We start from the raw sequence: 27,137 nt of genomic DNA on the forward strand, positions 1-27,137 counted from the left end.
TTTTCTTTTTCTTTTCTTTTCTTATTCTTGAATACAGAAGGAAAATTTTTTTTATTTTCCATTTTTATTAAAATTTGTTTCTTTAATTTTTTTCTACTATATTTTTTACTTTTTGTAAATTTTTAAAATTCAATTTACTTTCAACATTTCATTTTATTCTATTTTATTGTATTCATTTTTCAAATTTTCAAATGTTTTCCTTTTTTTCCTTTTTTCTTCTTTCCTTTTTTCCCCTTTAATCTATCAAGCTTCTTTCAACAACCAGATCAAAACACACATAGGATGTAGCATAGTTTATTTGATTTGTGTTGTTTTTAATTTTTAATTTTAGTATTTTTAACTTTATTAACTTATTTTCTTCCTTCAAAATGAGGAAATGAAGGAATTCACCCCAAAATAAACAACAGGAAGAAATGACAGCCAGGGACTTAACCAACATAGATACAAGAAAGATGTCTGAACCAGAATTTAGAATCATGATAAGAATACTAGCTGGGGTTGAAAATAGATTAGAGTCCCTTTCTGCAGAGATAAAAGAAGTAAAAGCTAGTCAGGATGAAATAAAAAATGCTATAACTGACCTGCAATCTCAAATGGATGCTACAGTGGCAAGAATTGATGAAGCAGGGCAGGGAATCAGTGATACAGGGGACAAACTTATGGAGAATAATGAGGCAGAAAAAAAGATGGAGACTAAGGCAAAAGAGCACAAAATAATAATTAGAGAACTCAGTGACTCATTAAAAAGAAATAACATCAGAATCATAGGGGTACCAGAAGATGAAGAGAGACAAAAAGAGGTAGAAATTTCATGTGAGCCAATCATAGCAGAAAACTTTCCTAACCTGGGGAAAGACAAAGACATCAAAATCCAGGAAGCACAGAGGACTTCCATAAGATACAACAAAAACGACCATCAGCAGGCATATCATAGTCACATTCACAAAAGACTCAGACTTGGAAAGAATGATGAAAGTAGCAAGGGAAAAAAGTCCTTAACCTACAAGGGAAGGCAGATCAGGTTTGCAGCAGGACTATCCACAGAAACTTGGCAGGGCAGAAAGGAATGGCAGAATATATTAAATGTACTGAACCAGAAAAATATGCAGCCAAGAATTCTTTCTCCAGCAAGGCTGTCATTCCAAATAGAAGGAGAGATTAAAAGTTTCCCAGACAAATAAAACTTAAAGGAGTTCATGACCACTAAACTAGCCCTGCAAGAAATTATAAGGGGGACTCTCTGAGGGGACAAAAGACAAAACAAAACAAAAACAAAACAAAACAAACCCACCCCCCAAAAAACCAAAAAAAACCTGAAAAGACCAAAAGCAACAAAGACTACAAAGGGCCAGAGAACACCACCAGAAACTCCAACTCTACAAGAAACATAATGGCAATAAATTCATATCTTCAGTACTCACTCTAAATGTCAATGATCTAAATGCTCCAGTCAAAAGACATAGGGTAACAGAATGGACAAGAAAACAAGATCCATCTATATGCTGTTTACAAGAGACCCATTTTAGACCTAAAGTCACCTTCAGATTGAAAATAAGGGGATGGAAAACCATCTATCATGCTAATGGTCGACAAAAGAAAGCTGGAGTAGCCATATTTTATTAGACAATCTAGACTTTAAAATAAAGACTGTAACAAGAGATGAAGAAGGGCATTATATCATAGTTAAGGGGTCTATCCACCAAGAAGACCTAACAATTGTAAACATTTATGCTCCAAATGTGGCACACCCAAATACATAAATCAATTACTCACAAACATGAAGAAACTCACTGATAATAATACCATAATAGTAGGGGACTTCAACATCCCATGTACAACATTGAACAGACCATCTAAACAGAAAATCAACAAGGAAACAATGGCTTTGAATGACACACTGGACCAGATGGACTGAACAGATATATTCGGAACATTTCATCCTAAAGCAGCTGAATATACATTCTTCTCCAGTGCACATGGAACATTCTCCAGAATAGATCACATACTGGGACACAAATCAGCCCTCAAAAGGTACAAAAAGATCAAGATCATATTGTGCATATTTTCAGACCACAATGCTATGAAACTCGAAATCAACCACAAGAAAAAATTTGGAAAGGTAACAAATAGTTGGAGACTAAGGAACATCCTACTAAAGAATGAATGGGCTAACCAAGAAGTTAATGAGGAACTAAAAAGTACATGGAAGCCAATGAAAATGATAACACCACAGCCCAAACCTCTGAGATGCAGCAAAGGCGGTCATAAGAGGGAAGTATATAGCAACCCAGGGCTTCCTAAAGAAGGAAGAAAGGTCTCAGATATACAACCTAACCTTACACCTTAAAGAGCTGGAAAAAGAACAGAAAATAAAGCCCTAAACCAGAAGAAGGCAAGAAATAATAAAGATTAGAGCAGAAATCAATGCTATCGAAACCAAAAATACAGAACAGATCAATGAAATCAGGAGCTGGTTCTTTGAAAGAATTAACAAAATTGACAAACTCCTACCCAGTTTGATCAAAAAGAAAAAGGAAAGGACCCAAATAAATAAAATCAAAATGAGAGAGGAGAGATCACAACCAACACTGTAGAAATACATACAATAATAAGAGAATATTATGAGCAATTATATGCCAATAAAATGGGCAATCTGGAATAAATGAACAAATTCCTAGAAACATATAAACTTCCAAAACTGAAACAGTAAAAAAAAATAGAAAATTTGAACAAACCCATAACCAGGAAAGAAATTTAATTAGTAGTCAAAAATCTCACAAAAAACAAGAGTCCAGGGCCAGATGGCTTTCCAGGGGAATTCCAGCAAGCATTTAAAGAAGACTTAACACCTATTCTTTTGAAGCTGTTCCAAAAAACAGAAATGGAAGGAAAATTTCCAAACTCTTTCTATGAAGCCAGCATTACCTTGATTCCAAAACCAGACAAAGACCCCACTAAAAAGGAGAACTACATGTCACAAAAACAGACACTCAGATCAATGACAAAACAGGAAAGAATATCTAGTGGAATAAAGACAGTCTCTTTAGCAAATGGTGTTGGGAAAACTGGACAACGACATGCAGAAAAATAAACCTGGACCACTTTCTTACACCAGACACAAAAATAAACTCAAAATAGATGAAAGACCTAAAGGTAAGACAGGAAGCCATCAAAATCCTCAAAGAGAAAGCAAGCAAACACCTCTCTGATCTTAGCTGCAGCAACTTCTTACTCAGCATGTCTCCAGAGGCAAGGGAAACAAAAGCAAAAATGAACTACTGGGACCTCATGAAAATAAAAAGCTTCTGCACAGCCAAGGAAACAATCAGCAAAACTAAAAGGCAACCGATGGAATGGGAGAAGATATGTGCAAATGACATATCAGAAAACAGGTTAGTATCTAAAATCTGTAAAGAATTCTCAAACTCAACACTCAAAAACAAATAATCCAGTGAAGAAATGGGCAAAAGATATGAATAGACACATCTCCCAAGAAGACATCCAGATGGCTACCAGACCCATGAAAAAATGTTCAACATCACTCTTCATCAGGGAAATACAAATCAAAACCACAATGAGATACCACCTCACACCTAATGTCAGAACGGCTAACATTAACAACTCAGGCAACAACAGATGTTGGCGAGGATGCAGAGAAAGAGGATCTCTTTTGCCCTGCTGGTGGGAATGAAAACTGGGGCAGCCACTCTGGAAAACAGTATGGATGTTCCTCAAAAAATTAAAACTAGAACTACCCTACGACCCAGCAATTGCACTACTAGGTATTTACCTAAGGGATACAGGTATGCTGTTTTGAAAGGGCACACGCACCCCAATGTTTATAGCAGCACTATCAACAATAGCTAAAGTATGGAAAGAGCCAAAATGTCCATCAATGTATATGTATGTATATGTATATGTGTGTGTGTGTGTGTGTGTGTGTGTGTGTGTATAGATAGATAGATAGATACAGTGGAGTATTACTCGGCAATCAAAAAGAATGAAATCTTGCCATTTGCAACTACGTGGATAGAACTAGAGGGTATTATGCTAAGCAAAATTAGTCAGAGAAAAACAAATATCATATGACTTCACTCACATGAGGACTTTAAGACACAGAACAGATGAACACAAGGGAAGGCAAGCAAAAATAATATAAAAACATGGAAGGGGACAAAACATAAAAGACTCTTAAATACAGAGAACAGAGCATTACTGGAAGGGTTGTGGAAGGTGGGATAGGCTAAATGGGTAAGGGAAATTAAGGAATCTAGTCCTGAAATCATTGTTGCACTATATGCTAACTAACTTGGATGTAAATTGCACAATAAATTTTAAAAAAAGAGAAAAATGTTCTAAAAAATCAAGCTGACAAAAGAATAATGGAAAACAAATGGTTTCCATTATGGTTTATTAACCATAAGGTAAAAACCATAAAGCTAAAACCATAAAGCTAAAAAATAAGAGGTAAGGGAATAGATGAGAGGGGAGAAAGGATAGGCTAGACTTTGTTGAATATGCATCTTTTTGTAGATCTGATGTTGGAACCAGGTGAGTATGTTACATAATTATAAAATAATATTGTAATTATTATTCCTAAAAGGCAATTCCTAAAAGAAATAGAAGTAAAATAAATTAAATGAACCTGTGTATCTGGTGGGTGGCAAAACTATGCAGAGAAGAACTATTTCAAGCAACTTTAACTCTGTCATTTGACTGAACATTTCCAGTGGGATCTATTCGAAGGACAAAAAAGGGCAGCAAACAAATCTTAAATTGTTTTCAGTAATTATATTGTTGGTTCTGGTATTGTAACTGTGATTCTGAGGCTGTGGTAGGTATATTGTATGATATATTTTGATATATATCATATATCAAATGATATATGATATGATATGAATTGAGTGAATATTTATCTTGTTATCATTGAGAACTAAGATTTTTCAGTACAGCTAAAGGGAGATACACATGTAAGATTAATAAGGTCAAGTGAAAAAAAACACACACACAAAAAGAATCTTTAGACCTGAATTTGAATAAAACGTATCAGTATAAACTCATGATGAATTTTATCTTAAACTTTCCCCCCAGTTCTGCCCATTGAAAAGGGCTTTAGAAACAATGATTAGGCCAATAGAAATTAGCACCAATAAGTGTTCAGATTATGGTTCAAAAAATAATTTCTTACCCAAAGAACTACGGCTTTTTGGGAGAAATGACTGATCCCAGGTCTGGCTCAGAAAATGTGCCATATGAACCTTAAATAGCCTTTTATACTAGAAATCAAGGAAGCTGCAAAGACTATGAAGTTCATGTAAAAATCAAGGAGTCAACCTGAACAAATCCCCTCAGGGGCAAAAAATAGGATACTTTGGGCATCAGTAGGGATAATGGCAATGAATTCAAACACACCAAATATACTTAAATATGTGAGTTCACAATAGTACTCAAAAAGAAAAGAGGGGCACCTGGGGTGGCTCAGTCATTTAAGTGTCTGACTTCAGCTCAGGTCATGACGTCATGGTTCATGAGTTCTAGCCCTGCATCAGGCTCTATGCTGACCACTCAGGCCTGGAGCCTGCCTCAGATTCTGTGTCTACCTCTCTCTGTGCCCCTCCCCTGCTCATGCTCGCTCGCTCGCTCTCTCTCTCTCTCTCTCTCTCTCTCTCTCTCTCTCAAATAAATAAGGATCAAAAACATTTTTTTTAAAAAGAAAAGAAATTATGAAGAATCTTTGAAATATGCTAGTGGAGAACTATTACTTTGAAAACTTGTAAATAAAGGGAAAGAATCAAACATTGGTCATTCCTTGCTTATATGATATGAACCTCAGGCTAACCAAACAATCCATTAAGGGAAATTCCCACTTATGGAGGTATACTGGCTAATAAATAAAGAAGAATGATGGGTGGGTGGTACCCACCATAGAATAGTAAAATAGAATTTTACTATTGTGCAACCCCTGTTGGCTTATGAATCTAGGAAATGGTTGTCAGTAGCTGACAATATTCCCAACTGAGAGACAATTATATATTATATACCCCCTGATGGAAGTACACAGTAGCACACTTGGAAGTTGTATTGGAAAAAAAATCTAACCTGAATCTGATCAAGCCTGTTGACCTAGCCACTGATTTATATGAAATTGAGAGAAAGAGAAACAAACATGCTACAGGAATGCAATCAGTAAAATCTAGGCACGAGAAACTGCCGTAAGATAAATACCCTTGCAACAGAAAAAATGCAAGGAAATAATCTTGAGAAACATAACAACTGATTGCAATGTGTGTAATTATGTGGGTACTGATTCAGACAACAAAATTGAAATAATTAAGAGGCAACTGGGGAAATATGAATACATTGATTGGAAATTTGATAAAATTTCATAAAAAATTGATAATACTAAGAGGTTATTACGATGACGATTTTAAGGTATGACAATTATATTGAAGGCATTTTTAAGAGGGTACTTATCTTTTAAAGGTTCATAGTAAAATACTTAGTTGAGAGATAAAAATATGATGGAGTTACATTTCTATTTCCTGGTCAAATGGCCATTTCCTTCTTTCCAAAAAATGTTTTAAGCAATATTTTCTTCAGTGAATGTTGAGTGACCTATTACCATTTTTTTAATTTGTGTGTTGAAGTCTAAATATATCATAAAAGACCTTGGATTCCAAAGAAAGTTTTTTTCCAGCTCTTGAAATAATCATGTTAGCCAGAGAAACTCTGCATAGTACAGCTCTCATGAGCCTGAGAAAAATTTATACTGAACACCATATGTAAAATCCTTACTACCTCAAAACTCAGAATTTTCCCTGTAATAATGATAGTTCAAAGGGATTGGGAAATCATTTTTATTTTCCCTGATTGGACTTACCTGTCTCCCATTTTCATGTAAACTTCCTTTCCTGCATATTTTCATTGGCCCAATAAGCCCAGTGAATATATCTTTAGTGGGATCTACAGCAGAGTAATACATCTTAGATAGACAGACAGGGTCTTTGTAAGTGGGTCCCACTTCTTTGGGCACAGTCCATTCATAGGTAAATGTTTGTTGAGGTGCCACATGGGAGGCTGAAGGAGGCACACCTGTGAGAAGTGTCACAATGGAGAGGTTAAGTATGCTTTCTAATGTGGTCATTCGAGCCACAAAGTAGACTGCGTTTAGTCTAAGACAACCCACTTCTCAGTCCCTTATTATGAATTAGAATGAAATCCTCCTTTAATGGAGTTCCACTTGTGCTCCTGTGCCAGGTCACGGATGGGTGTGATTTCCTTCAGGAAGCCTCCTCTTAACCAGTCTGCGATTGGTGCCTCTACGGTCTGAATGTTTGTGTCCTCCCAGAATTCACATATTGCAACCCTAACACCCCATGTGATAGTGTTAGAAGGTGGTACCTTTGGAGGGTGATCAAGGTAATCCTAAATGGGATTAGTGCCCTTATAATAGAGATCCCACATAGCTCCCTAATCCCTGCCACCTTGTGAAAATACAATGAGAAGTCTGAGACCCAGAAAAGGGTCTTCATCCAACCATGCTGGCTCCCTGATCTTGGATTTTCAGCATCCCGAAATGTGAAAGATAAATTTCTGTTGTTTCAGTCTGTGGTATTTAGTCTGTGGTATTTCAGTCTGTGGTATTTAGTTATAGCAGCCTTAAGAGACTAGGAGAGCCCCTGAGAATGTCCCCAGCACATTTAATGTTAGATTGTGGGTATTTCCCTGCCCCCACCCCAGCACCCAATGGAACTTAACCTTCCTGAAAGGCAAGCATTGTCTCTATATTTCTATTGGCTAGAGCAACACCCGAAAATAGGAGGTAATCCATACATTTTCTATTGAATGATACTGAACTGAAAATAATTTCAGAACTGAAAGGAAACTGCAGATGATCCGGTTCAAATCTCCTGATTGTATACTTGGGGAAAGTGAGGCCAGAAAGACTTCATAACTTGCCCACAGTCATACTGCAAGTGGTGACAAAGGCACTAGTCTTCTTCGGCCAGCCCTGACATATAAAAATACCAAAATATGTGCATAAAATGGAATATTTTGTGTTATTAAAATGATATCAACAGGCTTATGATGCTAAAGAAACAAGTTCAGTACAAAATTACAATGATAAGTATATTTACATAACTGTGATCTCAACCACATTTAAAATATATAGGTACCCAGATGAAAGAGTAGAGGAACTATACAAGAATATAATACGGTTGTCTGTAGAACTATAGATAACATTGTTGGCTATATCTTTTTACATTTTTCTTTTTTTTTTTTTAATTTTTTTTCAACATTTATTTATTTTTGGGACAGAGAGAGACAGAGCATGAACGGGGGAGGGGCAGAGAGAGAGGGAGACACAGAATCAGAAACAGGCTCCAGGCCCCGAGCCATCAGCCCAGAGCCTGACGCGGGCTCGAACTCATGGACCGCGAGATCGTGACCTGGCTGAAGTCGGACGCTTAACCGACTGCGCCACCCAGGCGCCCCTCTTTTTACATTTTTCAAATATTCAAGTATTCATCTAATCTTGCAATCTAATAATTGCAAGAACATTTTCAAATTTAAAAATCACCCAAGGAGTACTTCAGAAATGTATAACTTGTGTAATCCTAATTAGTTACTAACAGCACTGTTAAAAATCATCCAATTAAGGCAGAACAAAATTCCATAAACCAATTGGAAATGGAAGGAGAAGAGGTTAACTTGCTTCCTGCCATGATGCCTAAAAATGATACATGAGCAGTTTCCTTGGAAGATCCTGCCTTCAGTTTTTGCAGGACAGTTTTCCCTGGTGACCAGCACAGTGGGTTATTAAATATTGTTTGGTTTCAGAATGTTGTACTCACTTCCACTTGAGGGGTTGTGATGTGAGGCATAGTAGGAGCCCTCGTTGTCCTTACTGACTCTCACCCCAATGGGCTCAATACTGAGGGGATATGTTCCTTTGTTATGGAAAGTGACTCTGATCGTGTCTCCCACCTCTGCCCAAATGACAGGACCTAGGGACAAAGAGAACATTATCACCCTCCCTTGGTATATAACATACAGAGTACATAAGACAGTTGTTTTCTTTGGCTTATCCTCTGGCAGAAACCACTGGAGGCAACATTTTATTTGTGGGAAATGGAAAACCTAGTTTTTTAAAACTCCATTTTCAATTTGACATGGCAAGCCTCGAAAGAGATGAGAAGGGTTTTTTGATTCGACTTTAGGTTAAGAAAATTTGTTACTGTTTTTATCCAAGTCAGTTCACCGGCTTTATACATCTACAAGAAACTATTCAGTGTGTATCTATACTCTTTTCATCTTCGTCTTCGGTTGGCCAGATGGGTGACATTTGTCCCAAGAGTCAGGGGTGTTCTATAAACCTTGATCACCCTAAGAGGGTAAGTTAAATGGTCTTGGATGTGAAGAGTAACACTTTTGTGGATTTTTCTTCACCAAAATTAATATTATTACCAAATATAGAATAAAAACGTAGATACATAGTGCATATTTTACGTAATATATAAGATGATATTGAGAGCTTTCCGTGTGCTTTTCTGAGTTTTTATGTGTATTAACTCCTTTAATCTTTACAACACTTTTATGAGGTAAGGACTGTTATCATTATTACTGTTTCCATTTTACAGAAAGAAGGCAGAGCAAGCTGAGTACTTTCAAAGGTCACATGGTTAATAGGTAAGGAGTGAGGATAGTCTGAATCTAGACTTTGTATCCTCACCCATTATATTCTGCCTGAAAGCCTGAGCAAGAACAGGTCTCTGGGCTGTGGACAAGGCTCTATGACAGAGGCAGTCTCTTTCATTAATAGCCTGGATCTTATTTCTAAGGAAGTGTACCTTCAGCTAAGAACAGAGGCTAACAGCTTTGTTGTCAATTTAAACCAAGTCATAAATACACAATTCTCCTTGCCTCTTGAAGAAAAAAAAAAAAACATCATTATTTGAAGCTAGCATAGATTTTAACGATGAAGATTTACTATTGGTAATTCACGTTGGAAAATTAATTAGCTGCTACATTTAATAGTTGAATGACCTTCCACAACTCTAGTTTATACATAGAAATCATACTGCAGTTCTTGAAGTTTCTATTCTTTCTGAGGTTGGGTAGCCCAGGAGAAGAGTATAATAGTCATTGATACTCTGCATGGACTCACCCAGGATGCCAAGATGTTCCTCTTCAGGGCCCCTCTTCTTTTGATTTGTGAAGGAGGCATCTGTGTACTCACGATAAACCAGCTTTTTATAAGATCCTCCAATTCTTGTAGGACCTTGTTCAAAAAATACCTCTGAAGCACTGCCAAGAGAAAAAGGGTTTAACAGTGGAGTTGAAAACAAAACAGAAAGCAGGTATTCATATAGGATACTAACTGAAGAGAAAAATGATGACCAGTGCTCAGAGGTAATTATTATTCATTATTTATCAAATATCTAAAAAGAAGCAGATGGTACTAGGCACTTCACAGAAGGATGTTCAACTAAAGAGTGGAGACTCATGGTGTAGAGGTTTCACTTTTTCAAGTGAAGGGAAACAATTTTACGATGGCTCACGTCAACCCCTAATAGTTATACTATTCTATGATAGTATCTTTTTAACAAATTATAAAAGGTTTAAAAATACAATAGCTAGCTTATTGCATATGAGTACCCACCAGAGATACTTAGGAGCTTTCACTTATTATTTGAAACTCCCATAATAAGGTGGCAAAGTTGGCATTATTCTTCCCAGTTTACAAATGGAGAAATTATATCTCAGAGAGGTGTTTGACTTGCCAAAGTCATCCCATTCATCTCTTCTTCCATTTAACAAATGTAGAGGACACATGCTTTTTTGCCAGGAACCTTGGTATGTGCTGATGGTATAACCATAAGCAAGCTGGACCCATCTCTGTCCACATGGACTTGACAGAGAAGACAGACTGTGAGCCAATCAATGTAATAACATTGATATTAATATCAATATTATTGATTAATTGCATGTGCAATTAACATGCAATAAGCACAGGGTGTTATGGAGCAGTTTGGGGGCAGTGGTAGGAAGAGGCTCCAAAGGCTTTCCAAAGAAAATGATTTTTAAAAACTATCTAGAAGAGAAGTAGAGTTAAAAAGATGAAGTATAGGGGCACCTGGGTGGCTCAGTCTGTTAAGCAACTGACTTGGCTCAGGTCAGGATCTCGCAGTTCAGTTCGAGCCCTGCTGTGCTGACAGCTCAGAGCCTGGAGCCTGCTTCAGATTCTGTGTCTCCCTCTCTCTCTGCGCCCCCCTTTTCTCTCTCTCTCTCTTTTCTCAAAAATAATAAATAAACATTTGAAAAAAAGATGAAGTATAGGTGGGGGGGTGGAGAATGAGGTGGGTGTTTACAAAGAGGAAATAGCCTGTGGGAAGACTCAGAGGAAAGAGTGAATATGTCATGTTTTACAAAATATGACAGGAGCACAGTGTGCAGGGCAGGGCAAAAGAGAGAGAATGGGAGAGAAGAGAGAGAATGAGGCTTGGAAAGATGGGGGGTGGACAGCAGGACCTTGCTAAAATTTCAGTACTCCATCCCAGAGCAGCGGGAAAGCTTTGAAATATGTAAACATTCAGGATTAGTGTTTTAAAAGGATCCCTCAGGTGAGGAAAAAATAGACACTTTTTGGAGATGTTTAGGATATAGTGAGATAGTACTTGAGAGGAGGAGGGAGTGGGGAAGTGTGGAGTCAATGATGGTACTCAGGTTTGGGGCTTCACTGATGGATGGATAATTATAGTAGTCACAGAGAGGAGGAAATTCAGGTATACGGAGAAAACAATGGTTCAGATGTGGACATGCTGATTTGGAGGGACCTCATCTAAGCAGGGTGTTTTTAAGCAATTAAAAATGCAAATCTGCAATTTACAAGAGGCTTCTGAGCTGGTGATACAGCTTTGGAGTCATTGCCTCTGGATGTCAGTGTAGATTGGGACTTAAATTTCTGCTTCAGGAATCAGAGACCTGGGTAGAGCCAGGCCTAGCTATTGACCTGTCATGCATCATTGAGTAAGTTACTAAACCTTTCCAAGTAGATAGGTGGCAAAGAAGGCGTCTCTTAGGAAGTGATATTTGAGCAGAGACTTGAAACAGGGATGTGGCATAATTTCATCAACACTTTTGAAAGATCACTTTGGGTGCTTTATGGTGAATGGACAGTAGGAAAGAAGACTGAGCAGGGAAGAATGGCTGGGAGGTTGTGGAACTCACTAGACACATACAGGAGTAGCTGCTGTACCCCAGGGGATGCTATTAAGAAAGTGAAAAGAAAACCTAATGAATGGGGGAAAATATTTGTAAACAATGTATCTGATAAGAGATTAATATCCAGAATATATAAAGAAGTCATATACTTTAACAACCACCACCAACAACAAAAACAAAGAACCCAACTCAACAACAGGAAAAGGACTTGAAAAGACTTCTCCAAACACCAACAACATGAAAAGATACTGAACATCACTAGTCATCAGGAAAATGCAAATCAAAATCACAATAAGATACAGCTCCACACTCAAGAAGATGTCTATTATTTTACAAATGGAAAATAAATATTGGTAAGTAGGTAGAGAAATTGGAACCCTTGTACATTACTGGTAAGCATGTAAAATGGTACAGCCACTGTGGAAAACAGTACGGCTCTTCCTCAAAAAATTAAAAATAGGATTGTCATAGGATTGAGCAATTCCATTCCTAAGTATGTACACAAAACAACTGAAAGCAGGGATGTAAACAATACTTGTACTTTCAATGTTAATAGTTGCATTATTCCCAATAGCCAAAAAGTAGAAGCAACCCAAATGTTCATCAACAGATTGATGGATAAATAAAATGTGGTATATGCATACAGTGGAATATTATTCAGCCTTAAAGAGGAATGAGATTTTCATAGATGTTACAACATGGATGAGCCTTAAAAACATGCTAAGTGGAATAAGCCAGACAAAAAGGGACAAATATTGTTATTCCACTTGTAGTAAGTGCCTAGAAGAGGCAAATTCATGGAGACAGAAAGTAGAAGTTATCAGGGATTAGAGAGCTGTTGTTTAATGGATACAGACTTTCTATTTAGAAAAATGAGAGTTCTGGAAACAGATAGTGTTGATTGTACAACCTTGTGAATGTACTTAATGCTGCCGGATTGCACAATGTTGTATTTTCATGAAAGAAAAGTAAATAAATTATTAGTCTAATTATATTCAGTATTTTCTGAGGATTTTGTCGACTATCTGATAACTTTTTTATATCCATTTTTTCGTGGACTCAAAAGTCATATTTCTCAAACTTGGACTCATACCAAACACCTTAGTAAATATTTAGCAGTCTAGTTACTCAGTTTCAGGTACCAATTAAAATGTTAATTGCTGAATCAGTTTTTTATGCTTCCTTCCTTCCTTTCTTTCTTTTTCTTAGGGAGGCATACTTTGAAATAATAGTCCTTCTTCTGAATTACCTTCCAGGTGCTGTTAAATTTTCTTGGGTGAAGGTGTCTATTCCAGAGGGTGCATAGTTCCAGATGATTTCCTCAGCAGCGATGTAGTAATGCCTGACATGTTTCCCAAGGATGCTGTCCTCTGATGAAGGCTTGTTACAGTCTTGTACCTGGAAAAAGGCCTGCAGACCAGCTGAAAATCACATGGAAGGAGACATTGGTTAATGGAGCCAATGTTTCTCCCTCCTATTGCCTTGTAAACACCGCTGATGAAATGACAGATGGAAACTGAAGAAATAGACAGCTAGAAACAATATTAAAAATGATAGTAAACAGTTATAAATAAATTACTGATAGAAAATTTGAGCAGTAAAGCTTCTCCTTATGGCACAGAGAAGAGATATTAAGCACTAGTATTTTTCAAAAAATATTGTACCAATCTTTGTGGGGTTTCACTTGGGATGTCTTTCGATGAGAAACAAAAAAGGACACATTAAAAGGCAAGTAATAAAGAGAGACTTTGCCATATTTTAAGGGACGGGGTGGAGTGGAGGAGGGGGAATAGAATGCGCATATATTATTACTGTTCTTGGACAAAACAAAATGGCTATGTACCTGCTGTGCTGGGTCTTCTGAGACCAAGGTGACATTTAATAGTGAGATTATATTTGAAGGTCAGAGTAACATGCCAAAAGACCCAGATTAAAGCTAGTTTCTTCAGGAGATCAATATTACAAACTAGTATTTTTCAAGAACAAGGAATGTTCTTATGTTGAAGAGATGAAGGAGGTATTTAGCAAGTTAAACCAAGGAGTAGCTGGACACAAAGAACAAAGTTGGTTGTGTCTGATAGAACCAAATTAAAACAAACAACAAACAAACTACTTTTCAGCACAGTATATAAATCTTCTGGTGTTTACAATATTGTGTATTTTACAAAGCAAAGAAGTTGTATATACTTCTCAGTGTATACCTATACTTTTAGGACAGAAGAGTAATTCAGGGCCAGTTATGCTTTTTCTCAAATTAATATATTTTCATATTTCATTATTTTGTAAAATTCTAGTCTTTCAGTTTTTTTAATTATATTATGATGCATACCATCATAAGAATAAAATGAAATTACCAGTTCAAAGCTCAGATTATTCTAAAGATATTTAACTTTTAGATTCTTTTTAAAAAAATTTTATTTACTTTTAGATTCTGATTCCCAGTTATCACCCCATTAGTAGTGTAACAGATACATGACTCTTTTTTTGGCCGAAAGCTCATTTCAGGTAAAGATGCCTTACCTTTCAGGTGGTTTAGATTCTGACAGCTAAGCATCCATTCTCCAGGACTCTGGGCCACCATAAAAGCTTCAAAGAGGGTAGCAGGAAAGAGATTGACTGTATCAATACGGTAGCCCTTATTAGTCAATACTTGGCCGTGGAAGAAAGCTGAGTGCACATCAATTTCATTACCCATGCCAAAAAGATACCATTTTACTTTGTCTTCTGCACACATGGAGAGTCCTGGGAGACTTCCAAAAGTATATCCATTCACAGCTGTAAGTCAAGATCAGAGATTGTGATTAAAAACATTGGTGCCTGGGATGGTAATAGGTATCTCTATAGAAATAAATATCAATTTGGATTGGAAAATACCTGGCACATGTACTGCTATTCCTTCCTCCGTACCTACATCAGACATTGCTAATCAATCATAGCACTCTTATTTTGGACCTGAATCCAGTCTCAGGATTTTTGTCAACACATTAGCAGATGAACACAACAATGAAGATGAAACCTATTTTTTCTCTGTTATAAGCTATACACATTAGCTGTGTAGCTGTGTATTAGTATGTGTATATGGGTATTTATAAATATAATGTATGCATATATATGTGCATATATACAAAATGTACACACGTAGAGTAAATTTTAGAAAGACTGAAGGTTATTTCATAATCAATCACATATCATGTTGATAGTGGTAATATTAATTTCAATTTTTTCTTTTTGCATGTTAGGACTTTGCTGATTTTCTGCAGTGAACATGAATTCCTTGTGTCATAAGAACACAAGGAAAGCTTTTTTCTTTTTTTAGAGATTATAAGTCAAAATTGGAAGAGATGTGACGGCAAAAAGAAGAAATCCAGGGGAAGGATAGTAAGGACCAGTACAAGAGCCACAAAGACCTAAAAATTCGAAGGCAGAATGGCCCAAGACCCTTTAAAGAAACCTAGGGGGACTTTAATACTCCACTTACAACAATGGATAGATCATCCAGACACAGAATCAATAAAGAAACAAGGGCTCTGGATGATACACTGGATCAGATGGACTTGACAGATATATTTACAACTCTGCATCCCAAAGCAACAGAATATACTTTCTTCTCAAGTGCACATGGAACATTCTCCAAGATAGATCACATAACGGGTCACAAAACAGCCCTTCATAAGTATACAAGAATTGAGATCATACCATGCACACTTTCAGACCACAATGCTATGAAACTTGAAATCAACCACAGGAAAAAGTTTGGAAAACCTCCAAAAGCATGGAGGTTAAAGAACATCCTACTAAAGAATAAATGGGTCAACCAGGCAATTAGAGAAGAAATTTAAAAAATATATGGATACAAATGAAAATGAAAATACAACAATCCAAATGCTTTGGGATGCAGCAAAGGCAGTCCTGGGAGGACAATACATTGCAATCCAGACCTATCTTAAGAAACAAGAAAAATCACAAATACAAAATCTAACAGTACACCTAAAGGAAATAGAAGCAGAGCAGCAAAGACACCCCAAATCCAGCAGAATAAGAGAAATAATAAATATCAGAGCAGAAACAAATATAGAATCTAAAAAAACAGTAGAGAAGATCAATGAAACCAAGAGTTGGTTTTTCGAAAAAATAACAAAATTGATAAACCTCTAGCCAGGCTTCTCAAAAAGAGAAGGGGGAGGACCCAAATAGATAAAATCATGAATGAAAATGGAATTATTACAACCAATCCCTCAGACATACAAGCAATTATCAGGGAATGCTATGAAAAATTATATGCCAAAATGTCAGGGAAGATGGTGGTGTAGGAGGATGCTGGGCTCACGGTGTCCTGCGGATCACTTAGATTCCACCTACACCTGCCTAAATAACCCAGAAAACTGCCAGAAGACTAGCAGAACGAATTCTCCAGAGCCAAGTGTAGATGAGCGGCTCACAGAAGACAGTAGGAAGGGTGGAGAGGCAGTGTGTTCTACATGAACTGCTGGGAGGGAGCCGGGGTGGATGGGCAACCCGCTGGCAAAGCAGAGCCCCCGAGTCTCACTTGCAAAAGCAGAGGGGCCAGACAGAGTGTGTTATGACAGCAAGCGGGACTTAACATCTGGAAGGTTTTAAGTTAACAGCTCTGCTCGGAGAACGGGAGGGCTGGAGGACAACGGGAGGGAGAGTTGTTGAGTCCCGGACGACAGAGCTCAGTTTGGCGGGGAACAAAGGCACTCACCAGCGCCATCTCCCTCGCCCATCCCCCAGCCAAAATCCTGAAGGGAACCAGTTCCTGCCAGGGAACTTGCTTGCTCCACGCAAACACCCAACACTGTGCTTTTGTGGATCCATCCCTCCGGCGGGTCTGACTCCCTCCCGGTGCCGAGGGCCCCTCCTGAAGCAGATCTCTGAAGGAAAAGCAAGATGAGCCTGCCCCTCCCGCCCCTGTGCACCTTGCCCATCCACCCCAGCTAATACGCCAGATCCCCAGCACCACAAGCCTGGCAGTGTGCAAGTAGCCCAGATGGGCCACTCCACCCCACAGTGAATCCCGCCCCTAGGAGAGGGGAAGAGAAGGCACACACCAGTCTGACTGTGGCCCCAGCGGTGGGTTGGGGGCAGACATCAGGTCTGACTGTGGCCCCGCCCACCAACGCAAGTTATTCAAGACAGCACAGGGGAAGTGCCCAGCAGTCCCACACCACTCCAGGGGCTATCCAAAATGACAAAACGGAAGAATCCCCCTCAAAAGAAACTCCAGGAAATAGCGACAGCTAACGAACTGATCAAAAATGATTTAAACAATATAACAGAAAGTGAATTTAGAATAATAGTCATAAAATTAATTGCTGGGCTTGAAAACAGTATAGAGGACAGCAGAGAATCTCTTGCTACAGAGATCAAGGGACTAAGGAACAGCCAGGAGGAGATAAAAAATGCTATTAATGAGTTGCAAAATAAAATGGAGACTACCACAGCTTGGATTGAAGAGGCGGAGGAGAGAATAGGTGAACTAGAAGATAAAATTATGGAAAAAGAAGAAGCTGAGAAAAAGAGATAAAAAAATCCAGGAGTATGAGGAGAAAATTAGAGAACTAAATTTAGAGCACTAAAGAGAAATAATCTACGTATAATTGGTATTCCAGAGGAGGAAGAGAGAGGGAAAGGTGCTGAAGGTGTACTTGAAGAAATCATAGCTGAGAACTTCCCTGAACTGGGGAAGGAAAAAGGCATTGAAATCCAAGAGGCACAGAGAACTCCCTTCAGGCGTAACTTGAATCGATCTTCTGCACGATATATCATAGTGAAACTGGCAACATACAAGGATAAAGAGAAAATTCTGAAAGCAGCTAGGGATAAATGTGCTCTAACATATAAAGGGAGACTGATAAGACTCATGGCAGATCTCAGTACTGAAACTTGGCAGGCCAGAAAGGAATGGCAGGAAGTCTTCAACGTAATGAACAGAAAAAAATATGCAGCTGAGAATCCTTTATCCAGCAAATCTGTCATTTAGAATAGAAGGAGAGATAAAGGTCTTCCCAAACAAAAACTGAAGGAATTCATCACCACTAAACCAGCCCTACAAGAGATCCTAAGGGGGATCCTGTGAGACAAAGTACTAGAGACATTGCTACAAGCATGAAACCTACATACATCACAATGACTCTAAACCCATATCTTTCTATAATAACACTGAATGTAAATGGACTAAATGCACCAACCAAAAGACATAGGGTATCAGAATGGATAAAAAAACAAGACCCATCTATTTGCTGTCTATAAGAGACTCATTTTAGACCTGAGGACACTTTCAGATTGAAAGTGAGGGGATGGAGAACTATCTATCATGCTACTGGAAGTCAAAAGAAAGCTGGAGTAGCCATACTTATATCAGACAAACTAGACTTTAAATTAAAGGCTGTAACAAGAGATGAAGAAGGGCATTATATAATCATTACAGGGTCTATCCTCCAAGAAGAACTAACAATTATAAATGTCTATCACCAAATACAGGAGCCCCCAAATATATAAAACAATGACTCACAAACATAAGCAACCTTATTGACAAAAATGTGGTAATTGCAGGGGACTTTAATACTCCACTAACAGCAATGGATAGATCATCTAGACACATGGTCAATAAAGAAACAAGGACCCTGAATGATTATTGGATCAGATGGACTTGACAGATATATTTACAACTCTGCATCCCAAAGCAACAGAATATACTTTCTTCTCGAGTACACATGGAACATTCTCCAAGATAGATCACATAATGGGTCACAAAACAGCCCTTCATAAGTATACAAGAATTGAGATCATACCATGCACACTTTCAGACCACAATGCTATGAAACTTGAAATCAACCACAGGAAAAAGTCTGGAAAACCTCCAAAAGCATGGAGGTTAAAGAATACCCTACTAAAGAAGAGTGGGTCAACCAGGCAATTAGAGAAGAAATTAAAAAATATATGGAAACATACGAAAATGAAAATACAACAATCCAAACGCTTTGGGATGCAGCGAAGGCAGTCCTGAGAGGAAAATACATTGCAATCCAGGCCTATCTCAAGAAACAAGAAAAATCTCAAATACAAAATCTAACAGCACACCTAAAGGAAATAGAAGCAGAACAGCAAAGACACTCCAAACCCAGCAGAAGAGAAATAATAAATATCAGAGCAGAAACAAACAATATAGAATCTAAAAATCTGTAGAGCAGATCAATGGAACCAAGAGTTGGTTTTTTGAAAAAATAAACAAAATTGATAAACCTCTAGCCAGGCTTCTCAAAAAGAAAAGGGAGATGACCCAAACATAAAATCATGAATGAAAATGGAATTATTACAACCAATCCCTCAGAAATACAAGCAATTGTCAGGGGATAACATTAAAAATTATATGCCAACAAACTGGACAACCTGGAAGAAATGGACAAATTCCTAAGCACCCACACACTTCCAAAACTCAAACAGGAAGAAATAGAAAATTTGAACAGACCCATAACCAGCGAAGAAATTGAATCAGTTATCAAAAATCTCCCAACAAATAAGAGTCCAGGACCAGATGGTTTCCCAGGGGAATTCTACCAGACATTTAAAGCAGAGATAATACCTATCCTTCTCCAACTGTTCCAAAAATAGAAAGAGAAGGAAAACTTCCAGACTCATTCTATGAAGCCAGCATTACTTTGATTCCCAAACCAGACAGAGACCCAGCAGAAAAAGAAAACTACAGACCAATATCCCTGATGAATATGGATGCAAAAATTCTCAATAAGATACTAGCAAATTGAATTCAACAGCATATAAAAAGAATTATTCACCATGATCTAGTGGGATTCATTCCTGGGCTGCCAGGCTGGTTTAATATTCTCAAATCCATCAATGTGATACATCACATTAATAAAAGAAAAGATAATCCTGTCAATCGATGCAGAAAAAGCATTTGACAAAATTTAGCATTCTTTCTTAATAAAGACCCTCGAGAAAGTTGGGATAGAAGGAACATACTTAAACATCATAAAAGCCATTTATGAAAAGCCCACAGCTAATATCATCCTCAATGGGGAAAAACTGAGAGCTTTCCCCCTGAGATCAGGAACACGACAGGGATGTCCACTCTCACCACTGTTGTTTCACATAGTGTTGGAAGTGCTAGCATCAGCAATCAGACAAAAAAAGGAAATCAAAGGCATCAAAATTGGCAAAGATGAAGTCAAGCTTTCACTTTTTGCATGATATTCCATGTAGATGACATGGAAAACCCGATAGACTCCACCAAAAGTCTGCTAGAACTGATACATGAATTCAGCAAAGTCGCAGGATATAAAATCAATGTACAGAAATCAGTTGCATTCTTATACACTAATAACGGAGCAACAGAAAGATAAATAAAGAAACTGATCCCATTCACAACTGCACCAAGAAGCATAAAATACCTAGCAATAAACCTAACCAAAGATGTAAAAGATCTGTATGCTGAAAACTATAGAAAGCTTATGAAGGAAACTGAAGAAGATACAAATAAATAGAACAACATTCCATGCTCATGGGTTGTAAGAATAAATAATGTTGAAATGTCAATACTACCCAAAGCTATCTACACATTCAATGCAATCCCAATCAAAATTGCACCAGCATTCTTCTCGAAGCTAGAACAAGCAATCCTAAAATTCATACGGAACCACAAAAGGCCCCGAATAGCCAAAGTAATTTTGAAGAAGACCAAAGCAGGAGGCATCACAATCCCAGACTTTAGCCTCTACTACAAAGCTGTCATCATCAAGACAGCATGGTATTGGCACAAAAACAGACACATAGACCAATGGAATAGAGACTCCAGAATTGGACCCACAAAAGTATGGCCAACTAGTCTTTGACAAAGCAGGAAAGAATATCCAGTGGAAAAAAGACAGTCACTTTAACAAATGGTGCTGGGAGAACTGGACAGCAACATGCAGAAGACCATTCACCATTCACAAAAATAAACTCAGAATGGATAAAGGACCTGAATGTGAGACAGAAAACCATCAAAACCCTAGAGGAGAAAGCAGGAAAAAACCTCTCTGACATCAGCCACAGCAATTTCTTACTTGACACATCCCCAAAGGCAAGGGAATTAAAAGCAAAAGTGAACTATTGGGACCTCATGAAGATAAAAAGCTTCTGCACAGCAAAGGAAACAATCAACAAAACTAAAAGGCAACCAACGGAATGGGAAAAGATATTTGCAAATGACATATTGGACAAAGGGCTAGTATCCAAAATCTATGAACAACTCACCAAACTCCATACCCCAAAAAACAAATAATCCAGTGAAGAAATGGACAGAAGACATGAATAGATACTTCTCTAAAGAAGACATCCAGATGGCCAACAGGCACATGAAAAGATGCTCAATGTCACTCCTCATCAGGGAAATACAAACCAAAACCACACTGAGATATCACCTCACACCGGTCAGAGTGGCTAAAATGAACAAATCAGGAGACTATAGATGCTGGAGAGGATGTGGAGGAACAGGAACCCTCCTCCACTGTTGGTGGGAATGCAGACTGGTGCAGCCACTCTGGAAAACAGTGTGGAGGTTCCTCAGAAAATTAAAAATAGACCTACCCTATGACCCAGCAATAGCACTGCTAGGAATTTATCCAAGGGACACAGGAGTACTGATGCATAGGGGCACTTGTACCCCAATGTTCATAGCAGCACTCTCAACAATAGCCAAATTATGGAAAGAGCCTAAATGTCCACCAACTGATGAATGGATAAAGAAATTGTGGTTTGTATATACAATGGAATACTACATGGCAATGAGAAAGAATGAAATATGGTCTTTTGTAGCAACGTGGATGGAACTGGAGAGTGTTATGGTAAGTGAAATAAGCCATACAGAGAAAGACAGATACCATATATTTTCACTCTTATGTTGATACTGAGACACTTAACAGAAGACCATGGGGGAGGGGAAGGGGTAAAAACAGTTACAGAGAGGGAAGGAGGCAAACCATCAGAGACTCTTAAAAACTGAGAATAAACTGAGGGTTGATGGGGGGTAGGAGGGAGGGGAAAGTTGGTGATGGGCATTGAGGAGGGCACCTGTTGGGATGAGCACTGGGTGTTGTATGGAAACCAATTTGACAAGTTTCATATAAAAAATAAAAATAAAATAAAGAAACCTAGGATCACTATTCAAACTGGGTGGTCCTAGAGATAAGATAGAAATTGGTTCTGGGAAGCACCATGAATGTATGTGATACAACAGAGGTACAACCAGACCTATCCAGACTAGACCTTGAGTATCTTTTTCTAACATCTATTTTGTTAGTGCATAACAAAGGCAGGATTGAAGTATAGACAGGGGACCTTCCAGCCAGAAATAAACAAAAGTTGGGGGGGAAAATCTGTACTTTGTTAATTAGTTTGTTTTTCTGCTTTGGTAGTTATTTTTGTATTCTCCGTTTCTGAGTAAAGGTAATTTTGAAGAAGCTGAATACAAACAAACCAAAAGCCATACTTATTGGTCTAGTTGGTGTTAAGAGATTTAATTTCTTATGCAAATTCTGAGGAATAGACAACCTTACTAAGCTCATTATTTTGAGTCTGAGAATTAAGGAGGAGCCTAGGCAGTAAAGAAAGCATTTCTAGAAGAAATAAAGTAAATTAAAAGATAGAAAAAGAATGATGCAGAGGGACAATGTATATATAAAAGAAATACCTTTTAGAACTGTAGTTTGAGCTATTTTAAGTATAGTTCAATGCTTTATGATATAAAGATAATTTTCAGCATTTAGTTTAATAATTTTAGGCGGCCTCAAATAAATTTTAGAATGAGTTTGGAAAATAAACAAACATATAAATAAATATAACATACGTATACATTAAACCAAAATTGATGATGTTTTCTCCTTATTAGTTTGGGAACAATTTGGTGTATCCAGTTTTACCTGGCACAGAGTTTTGATTTGATCTGTTTAGCTAAATATGAAGTTGCAGGTTTAATATGCTTTCTTATCAGGGCCAGAGATTAGAAACATACTACTTATTCATGTGAAAGAATAGATCTAGCAGACTTAATGGATCAAGAAAAATAAGATTAAGTTAACACGCTTTCTGTAATCTTACAATACATCCTGTTACTCTCTTGGAAATCTTCGTTATCTTCCTCAACTTTCTCTGGTTCAGAGCAGTAGGTTTTAATGTTGTCATATAGGTACCAGCTGAGATTTTCATCCACCACAGAAAACATCAGCACAAATTCTTGGTCAATATTTTTTTCTTTTTCTTGATCCAGAGAATCTGAAGTGAAAATTACTGTTTTAGTAGAAGTTACTCTTTAGCATGTATTTTTAGCAGGTGATTTATAGCTTTAAAATTTTACTTTTCTAATACACCCCCAATCTGGATTTGTCACTTCTGTTTTACAGATGGAAACACCAGGAAACTTTATGTTCAGTATCCTGAGCTTACAGATACTCATATATCTGGATGCCCATTGACCACTTAACTATTCAATGCTTTTTTGGCAAATGAGAAGGTTGGAATTCAAAGTTGTGTGTGTATCTTCTGGTGCATACATCCACAAACTAAGACAGTAAGTCTTTGAAGGTAACTCATTCTGTTCAAGTGAGAATTAGCTTTCAAGCTCCTTTTTTTTTTTTTTTTAAGTAGGCTTCAAGCCCAATGTGTGGCTTGAACTCATGACTGTGAGATCAAGACCTGAGCTGATGCTTAACTGACTGAGACATTCAGATGCCCCTGGATTTCAAGCTCTTGAGCTGCATTGTCTTTTTCATGATGCTGGAAATAGTTACTGTGATATTATATTTACCAACGCAATGCAGGTAACAACAGATCTAACACCATGGAGTGCCACTAAGGGAGTCACTTCTGGTAAAGTCACACATCTCTTCAACACCACTGTTGGAAACTGGATACAGCAAACTTATCTTCCAGGAGATCATGTTTCTTGTAGCGTAGTAATGGGTGTGAATACTTGTTCCATTTATTTCTTCTTCTTCTCCTGCCCTGTTGTTTTCCCCTTTTTATCTAGATTCACTCCTTCTCAACCTTACCTACTCAGTCATAACACAGAAGATTTGACTTCTATGTTAAAAAACAAACTCCTCTGTCTCTTGCCTGTTGGTCATACACCGTGAGCAACAATGAAAAACTTTACCTTTTTTACAGAATATTAAAGGTCCGATGAGTCCTGAGGCGATATCTTTTGGAGCATCAATGTGGGAATGGTAAATCCTGGTCACACAATTGCTATCTTCCTCACCAGGACTTTGCTCTTCGGTGGCGTTCATTACATATGTGTACTGCTCACCAGGATGCACTTTGTCATCTGCTTTGTGAAAATCTGTGGTGTTATCAGGATAGATGGCCCCTAAGAAGCAATACACAGTGAAGTTACAAAGTGAATGTATTTGAACTTAAAAGAGAGAATAGATGATTCATTAATTTATTTGGCAAACATGTATTCAACTTGTAGTATGTGCCCCTTTGGGAATGTAGTGATGTCCTATTTGAACACACAAGCGTGAGAGGCTAATGACTAGGGGGTCTGGAAGCTTCACCAAAAATTTGGTTGTTATTTTTTAACTTACTGAATACTTACTGAATCTTAAGGGAGTAGTAATAGAGCAGAGTGACTTCTGGTTTGCAGTGTAAAGAACCACTTTTGCTCTGGGGTCATGGTATGGAAGTATGAACAAAATGGCTACTCTCTCTTATCATTTGAGACATCTTATAGGATGTCAAATTTCCACCCATGAACTAACTATGGATTTTTAAAAATTCTGTACTTTTACTTTTGGAAATTTCCAAAAATACGTAAAAGTTGAGGAAATAATATGATGAACTTCCATTTACCCATCAACCAAGCTTTAATAATGATAAACCCAAGACCAATCCTGTTTCATCTACACCCCCACCCACTCTTAACCCCATCACCATCGAATTAATTGTAAAGCAAATCCCAGGCATCATATCATTTCACTAATACTTGAATATATACCTCTAAAGGATAAGAACGGTTTTTTCTTTAACATGAAGACAATATAACTACCATGCCTTAAAAATGATTAATACCCTACTATGCCATGAATTTGTAAAAAAGAAATAAGATGGCAGTCAGCCTCTAAGCTATGAATGTAACTGTTTGTTTCAGAAAAACAAATAAAAATATATGGTCAAAACATTCACCTTCTAAAGCAAAGCCTCTGTAAAAAAGAAAACTAATAATTTTAAAGCTCTAATTTTATCTTAATTTCCAAACTTAATCCTTATAATTTCAACTAACATGGTTTCCGCATTTTTGCTTATAATGCCTGACATTCATTGAGCTATTACCATGTACATCATTGTCCCTATTTTATATATGAGGAAACTGAAGCGCAGAGAATTTAAGTAACTTAGCTGAGATCATTATTCAGCCAGTGAAAGACAAGGCTGCACTTGAAGCTTTGTCTATTACTTTCAAAGTCCTCGCTCTTATCCATAACAAAACCCCACCTCTTTTTATCATTATCATCAACAAGTACTAAAAATGATATCACAGACACCAAACCTATTCTTTGTTCTTCCTGTACCATCTTTAAGGTTTCTAAGTCCTACATTCAAATGACCTTTCCGTTAATTGTATCTCAGGTGCGGCTCTGGGGTCATCCAGCCATGTGTACCATTTGACTGATGCAAGAGACTACTCAGACTGCCTTAGGTAGGACAGAGTTAATCCAGAGTTAGGATGGTACGTGACAATGACCACAGTATGGTCACATGTAGGAACTTTAGAGTTAAGACAACCCCTATCTTGAGTCCTGTTTCTTCCCTCTGGATGTTTGCCTTTTCTAGGCCTTCATGCACATTGCCTAGTCCTCTCATTCTCTTTGGCTGGCGAGTTGCCAGGCACTGGTAGGAAAGTCCCAGCTCTTGCTGCCTCTCACTGTATAGTCTACCCAAGAGTTCTTTCACACAAGCAAGTGCAACCAAGGGAAACACAGCATAGTAACACACTTACACATCTTCTCCAGGAGGGGAGGCCATAATCTTAGATGTTAAAAAAAAAAACAAAAAAAGTGCTCCTACTGAAAATTACGAGGAAATTCCAGCTAGAATATGAGCTGAACTTACCCTCATGTTCCTTATGGTAAGTTACTCCATGTGGATGGAAAGTGTAGGGCCTAGAGGCAAAGTTTTTTAGGTGAACATAAACTTTATCTCCAGTTTCAGCTTTGATAACAGGGCCTAAAAACCCCAGCCAGACAGGTTTTTCTATAATTGTGCTAAAAGTCCTGTCTGTGTACTGAACATAAAGGGCCTTCTTATACAACCTTCCAATTCTATCTGGGCCATTTTGAAGATAGATATCTGAATGATCCCTGCAAAAGAAAAGAAGACAACTCTATCAGAAGCCATCATTTCTGGGGATAACATTATAACATCTCATGTAATTAAAGAGAAATGAATGACCATATCACATCAAATGTTTGCCTGTTATTGTAGGGGTGCTTCCAAAAATGAAGAGGTGAGCTGGCACTTACCCTCCTATTTTAAGTATGTGAGGCGTCCCGCATCAGGTGTGATAGCAGCGAATCATGTGTGAAGCCACCATTAAAATCTGGTGTATCTCACCAGACTATTTTTCTACAGGATTTTTATGTTACAATACAGAAACATTATGAAGTCGAATACAAAGTGAAAGTAAAATGTTAGGGTAAAGCAGTTAAGACCTTATTCATCTATTACTCTTTCAGCTACCGGAAGAAAATGAGTTTATAAGCAGTTAGTCCGGATATTTGAGACTTCAGAGTGTGTATATATTTTGTTTTCCTAAATACATAAAATTAATGATGCTATACTAATCCTACATTTTTTATTTCCTTTAGCAGCACTAAATCAAGATCGGAATTGATGTG

The 27,137-nt window shown here is 37.6% G+C and overlaps 1 protein-coding gene across 3 annotated transcripts in view; it reads right to left on the bottom strand.

Moving 5' to 3' along the window:
• The window catches only part of CP (ceruloplasmin), a 72,358-nt gene that overhangs the window by 38,069 nt on the left and 7,152 nt on the right, over positions 1–27,137 (bottom strand). For all 3 annotated transcript variants that reach the window (XM_040480446.1, XM_040480448.1, XM_040480447.1), the window contains exons 2-9: positions 26,353–26,600; positions 24,395–24,607; positions 23,341–23,514; positions 14,746–15,000; positions 13,475–13,646; positions 10,169–10,308; positions 8,856–9,008; positions 6,881–7,092 (exon numbers count right to left, since the gene is read on the bottom strand). In XM_040480446.1, the coding sequence (XP_040336380.1) occupies positions 6,881–7,092; positions 8,856–9,008; positions 10,169–10,308; positions 13,475–13,646; positions 14,746–15,000; positions 23,341–23,514; positions 24,395–24,607; positions 26,353–26,600 (1,567 nt within the window). The remainder of the gene's footprint in view (positions 1–6,880; positions 7,093–8,855; positions 9,009–10,168; positions 10,309–13,474; positions 13,647–14,745; positions 15,001–23,340; positions 23,515–24,394; positions 24,608–26,352; positions 26,601–27,137) is intronic.

The sequence above is a fragment of the Herpailurus yagouaroundi genome, unplaced genomic scaffold, assembly GCF_014898765.1.
Source record: "Herpailurus yagouaroundi ecotype Mexico unplaced genomic scaffold, PumYag 159, whole genome shotgun sequence".
NCBI lineage: Eukaryota > Metazoa > Chordata > Mammalia > Carnivora > Felidae > Herpailurus > Herpailurus yagouaroundi.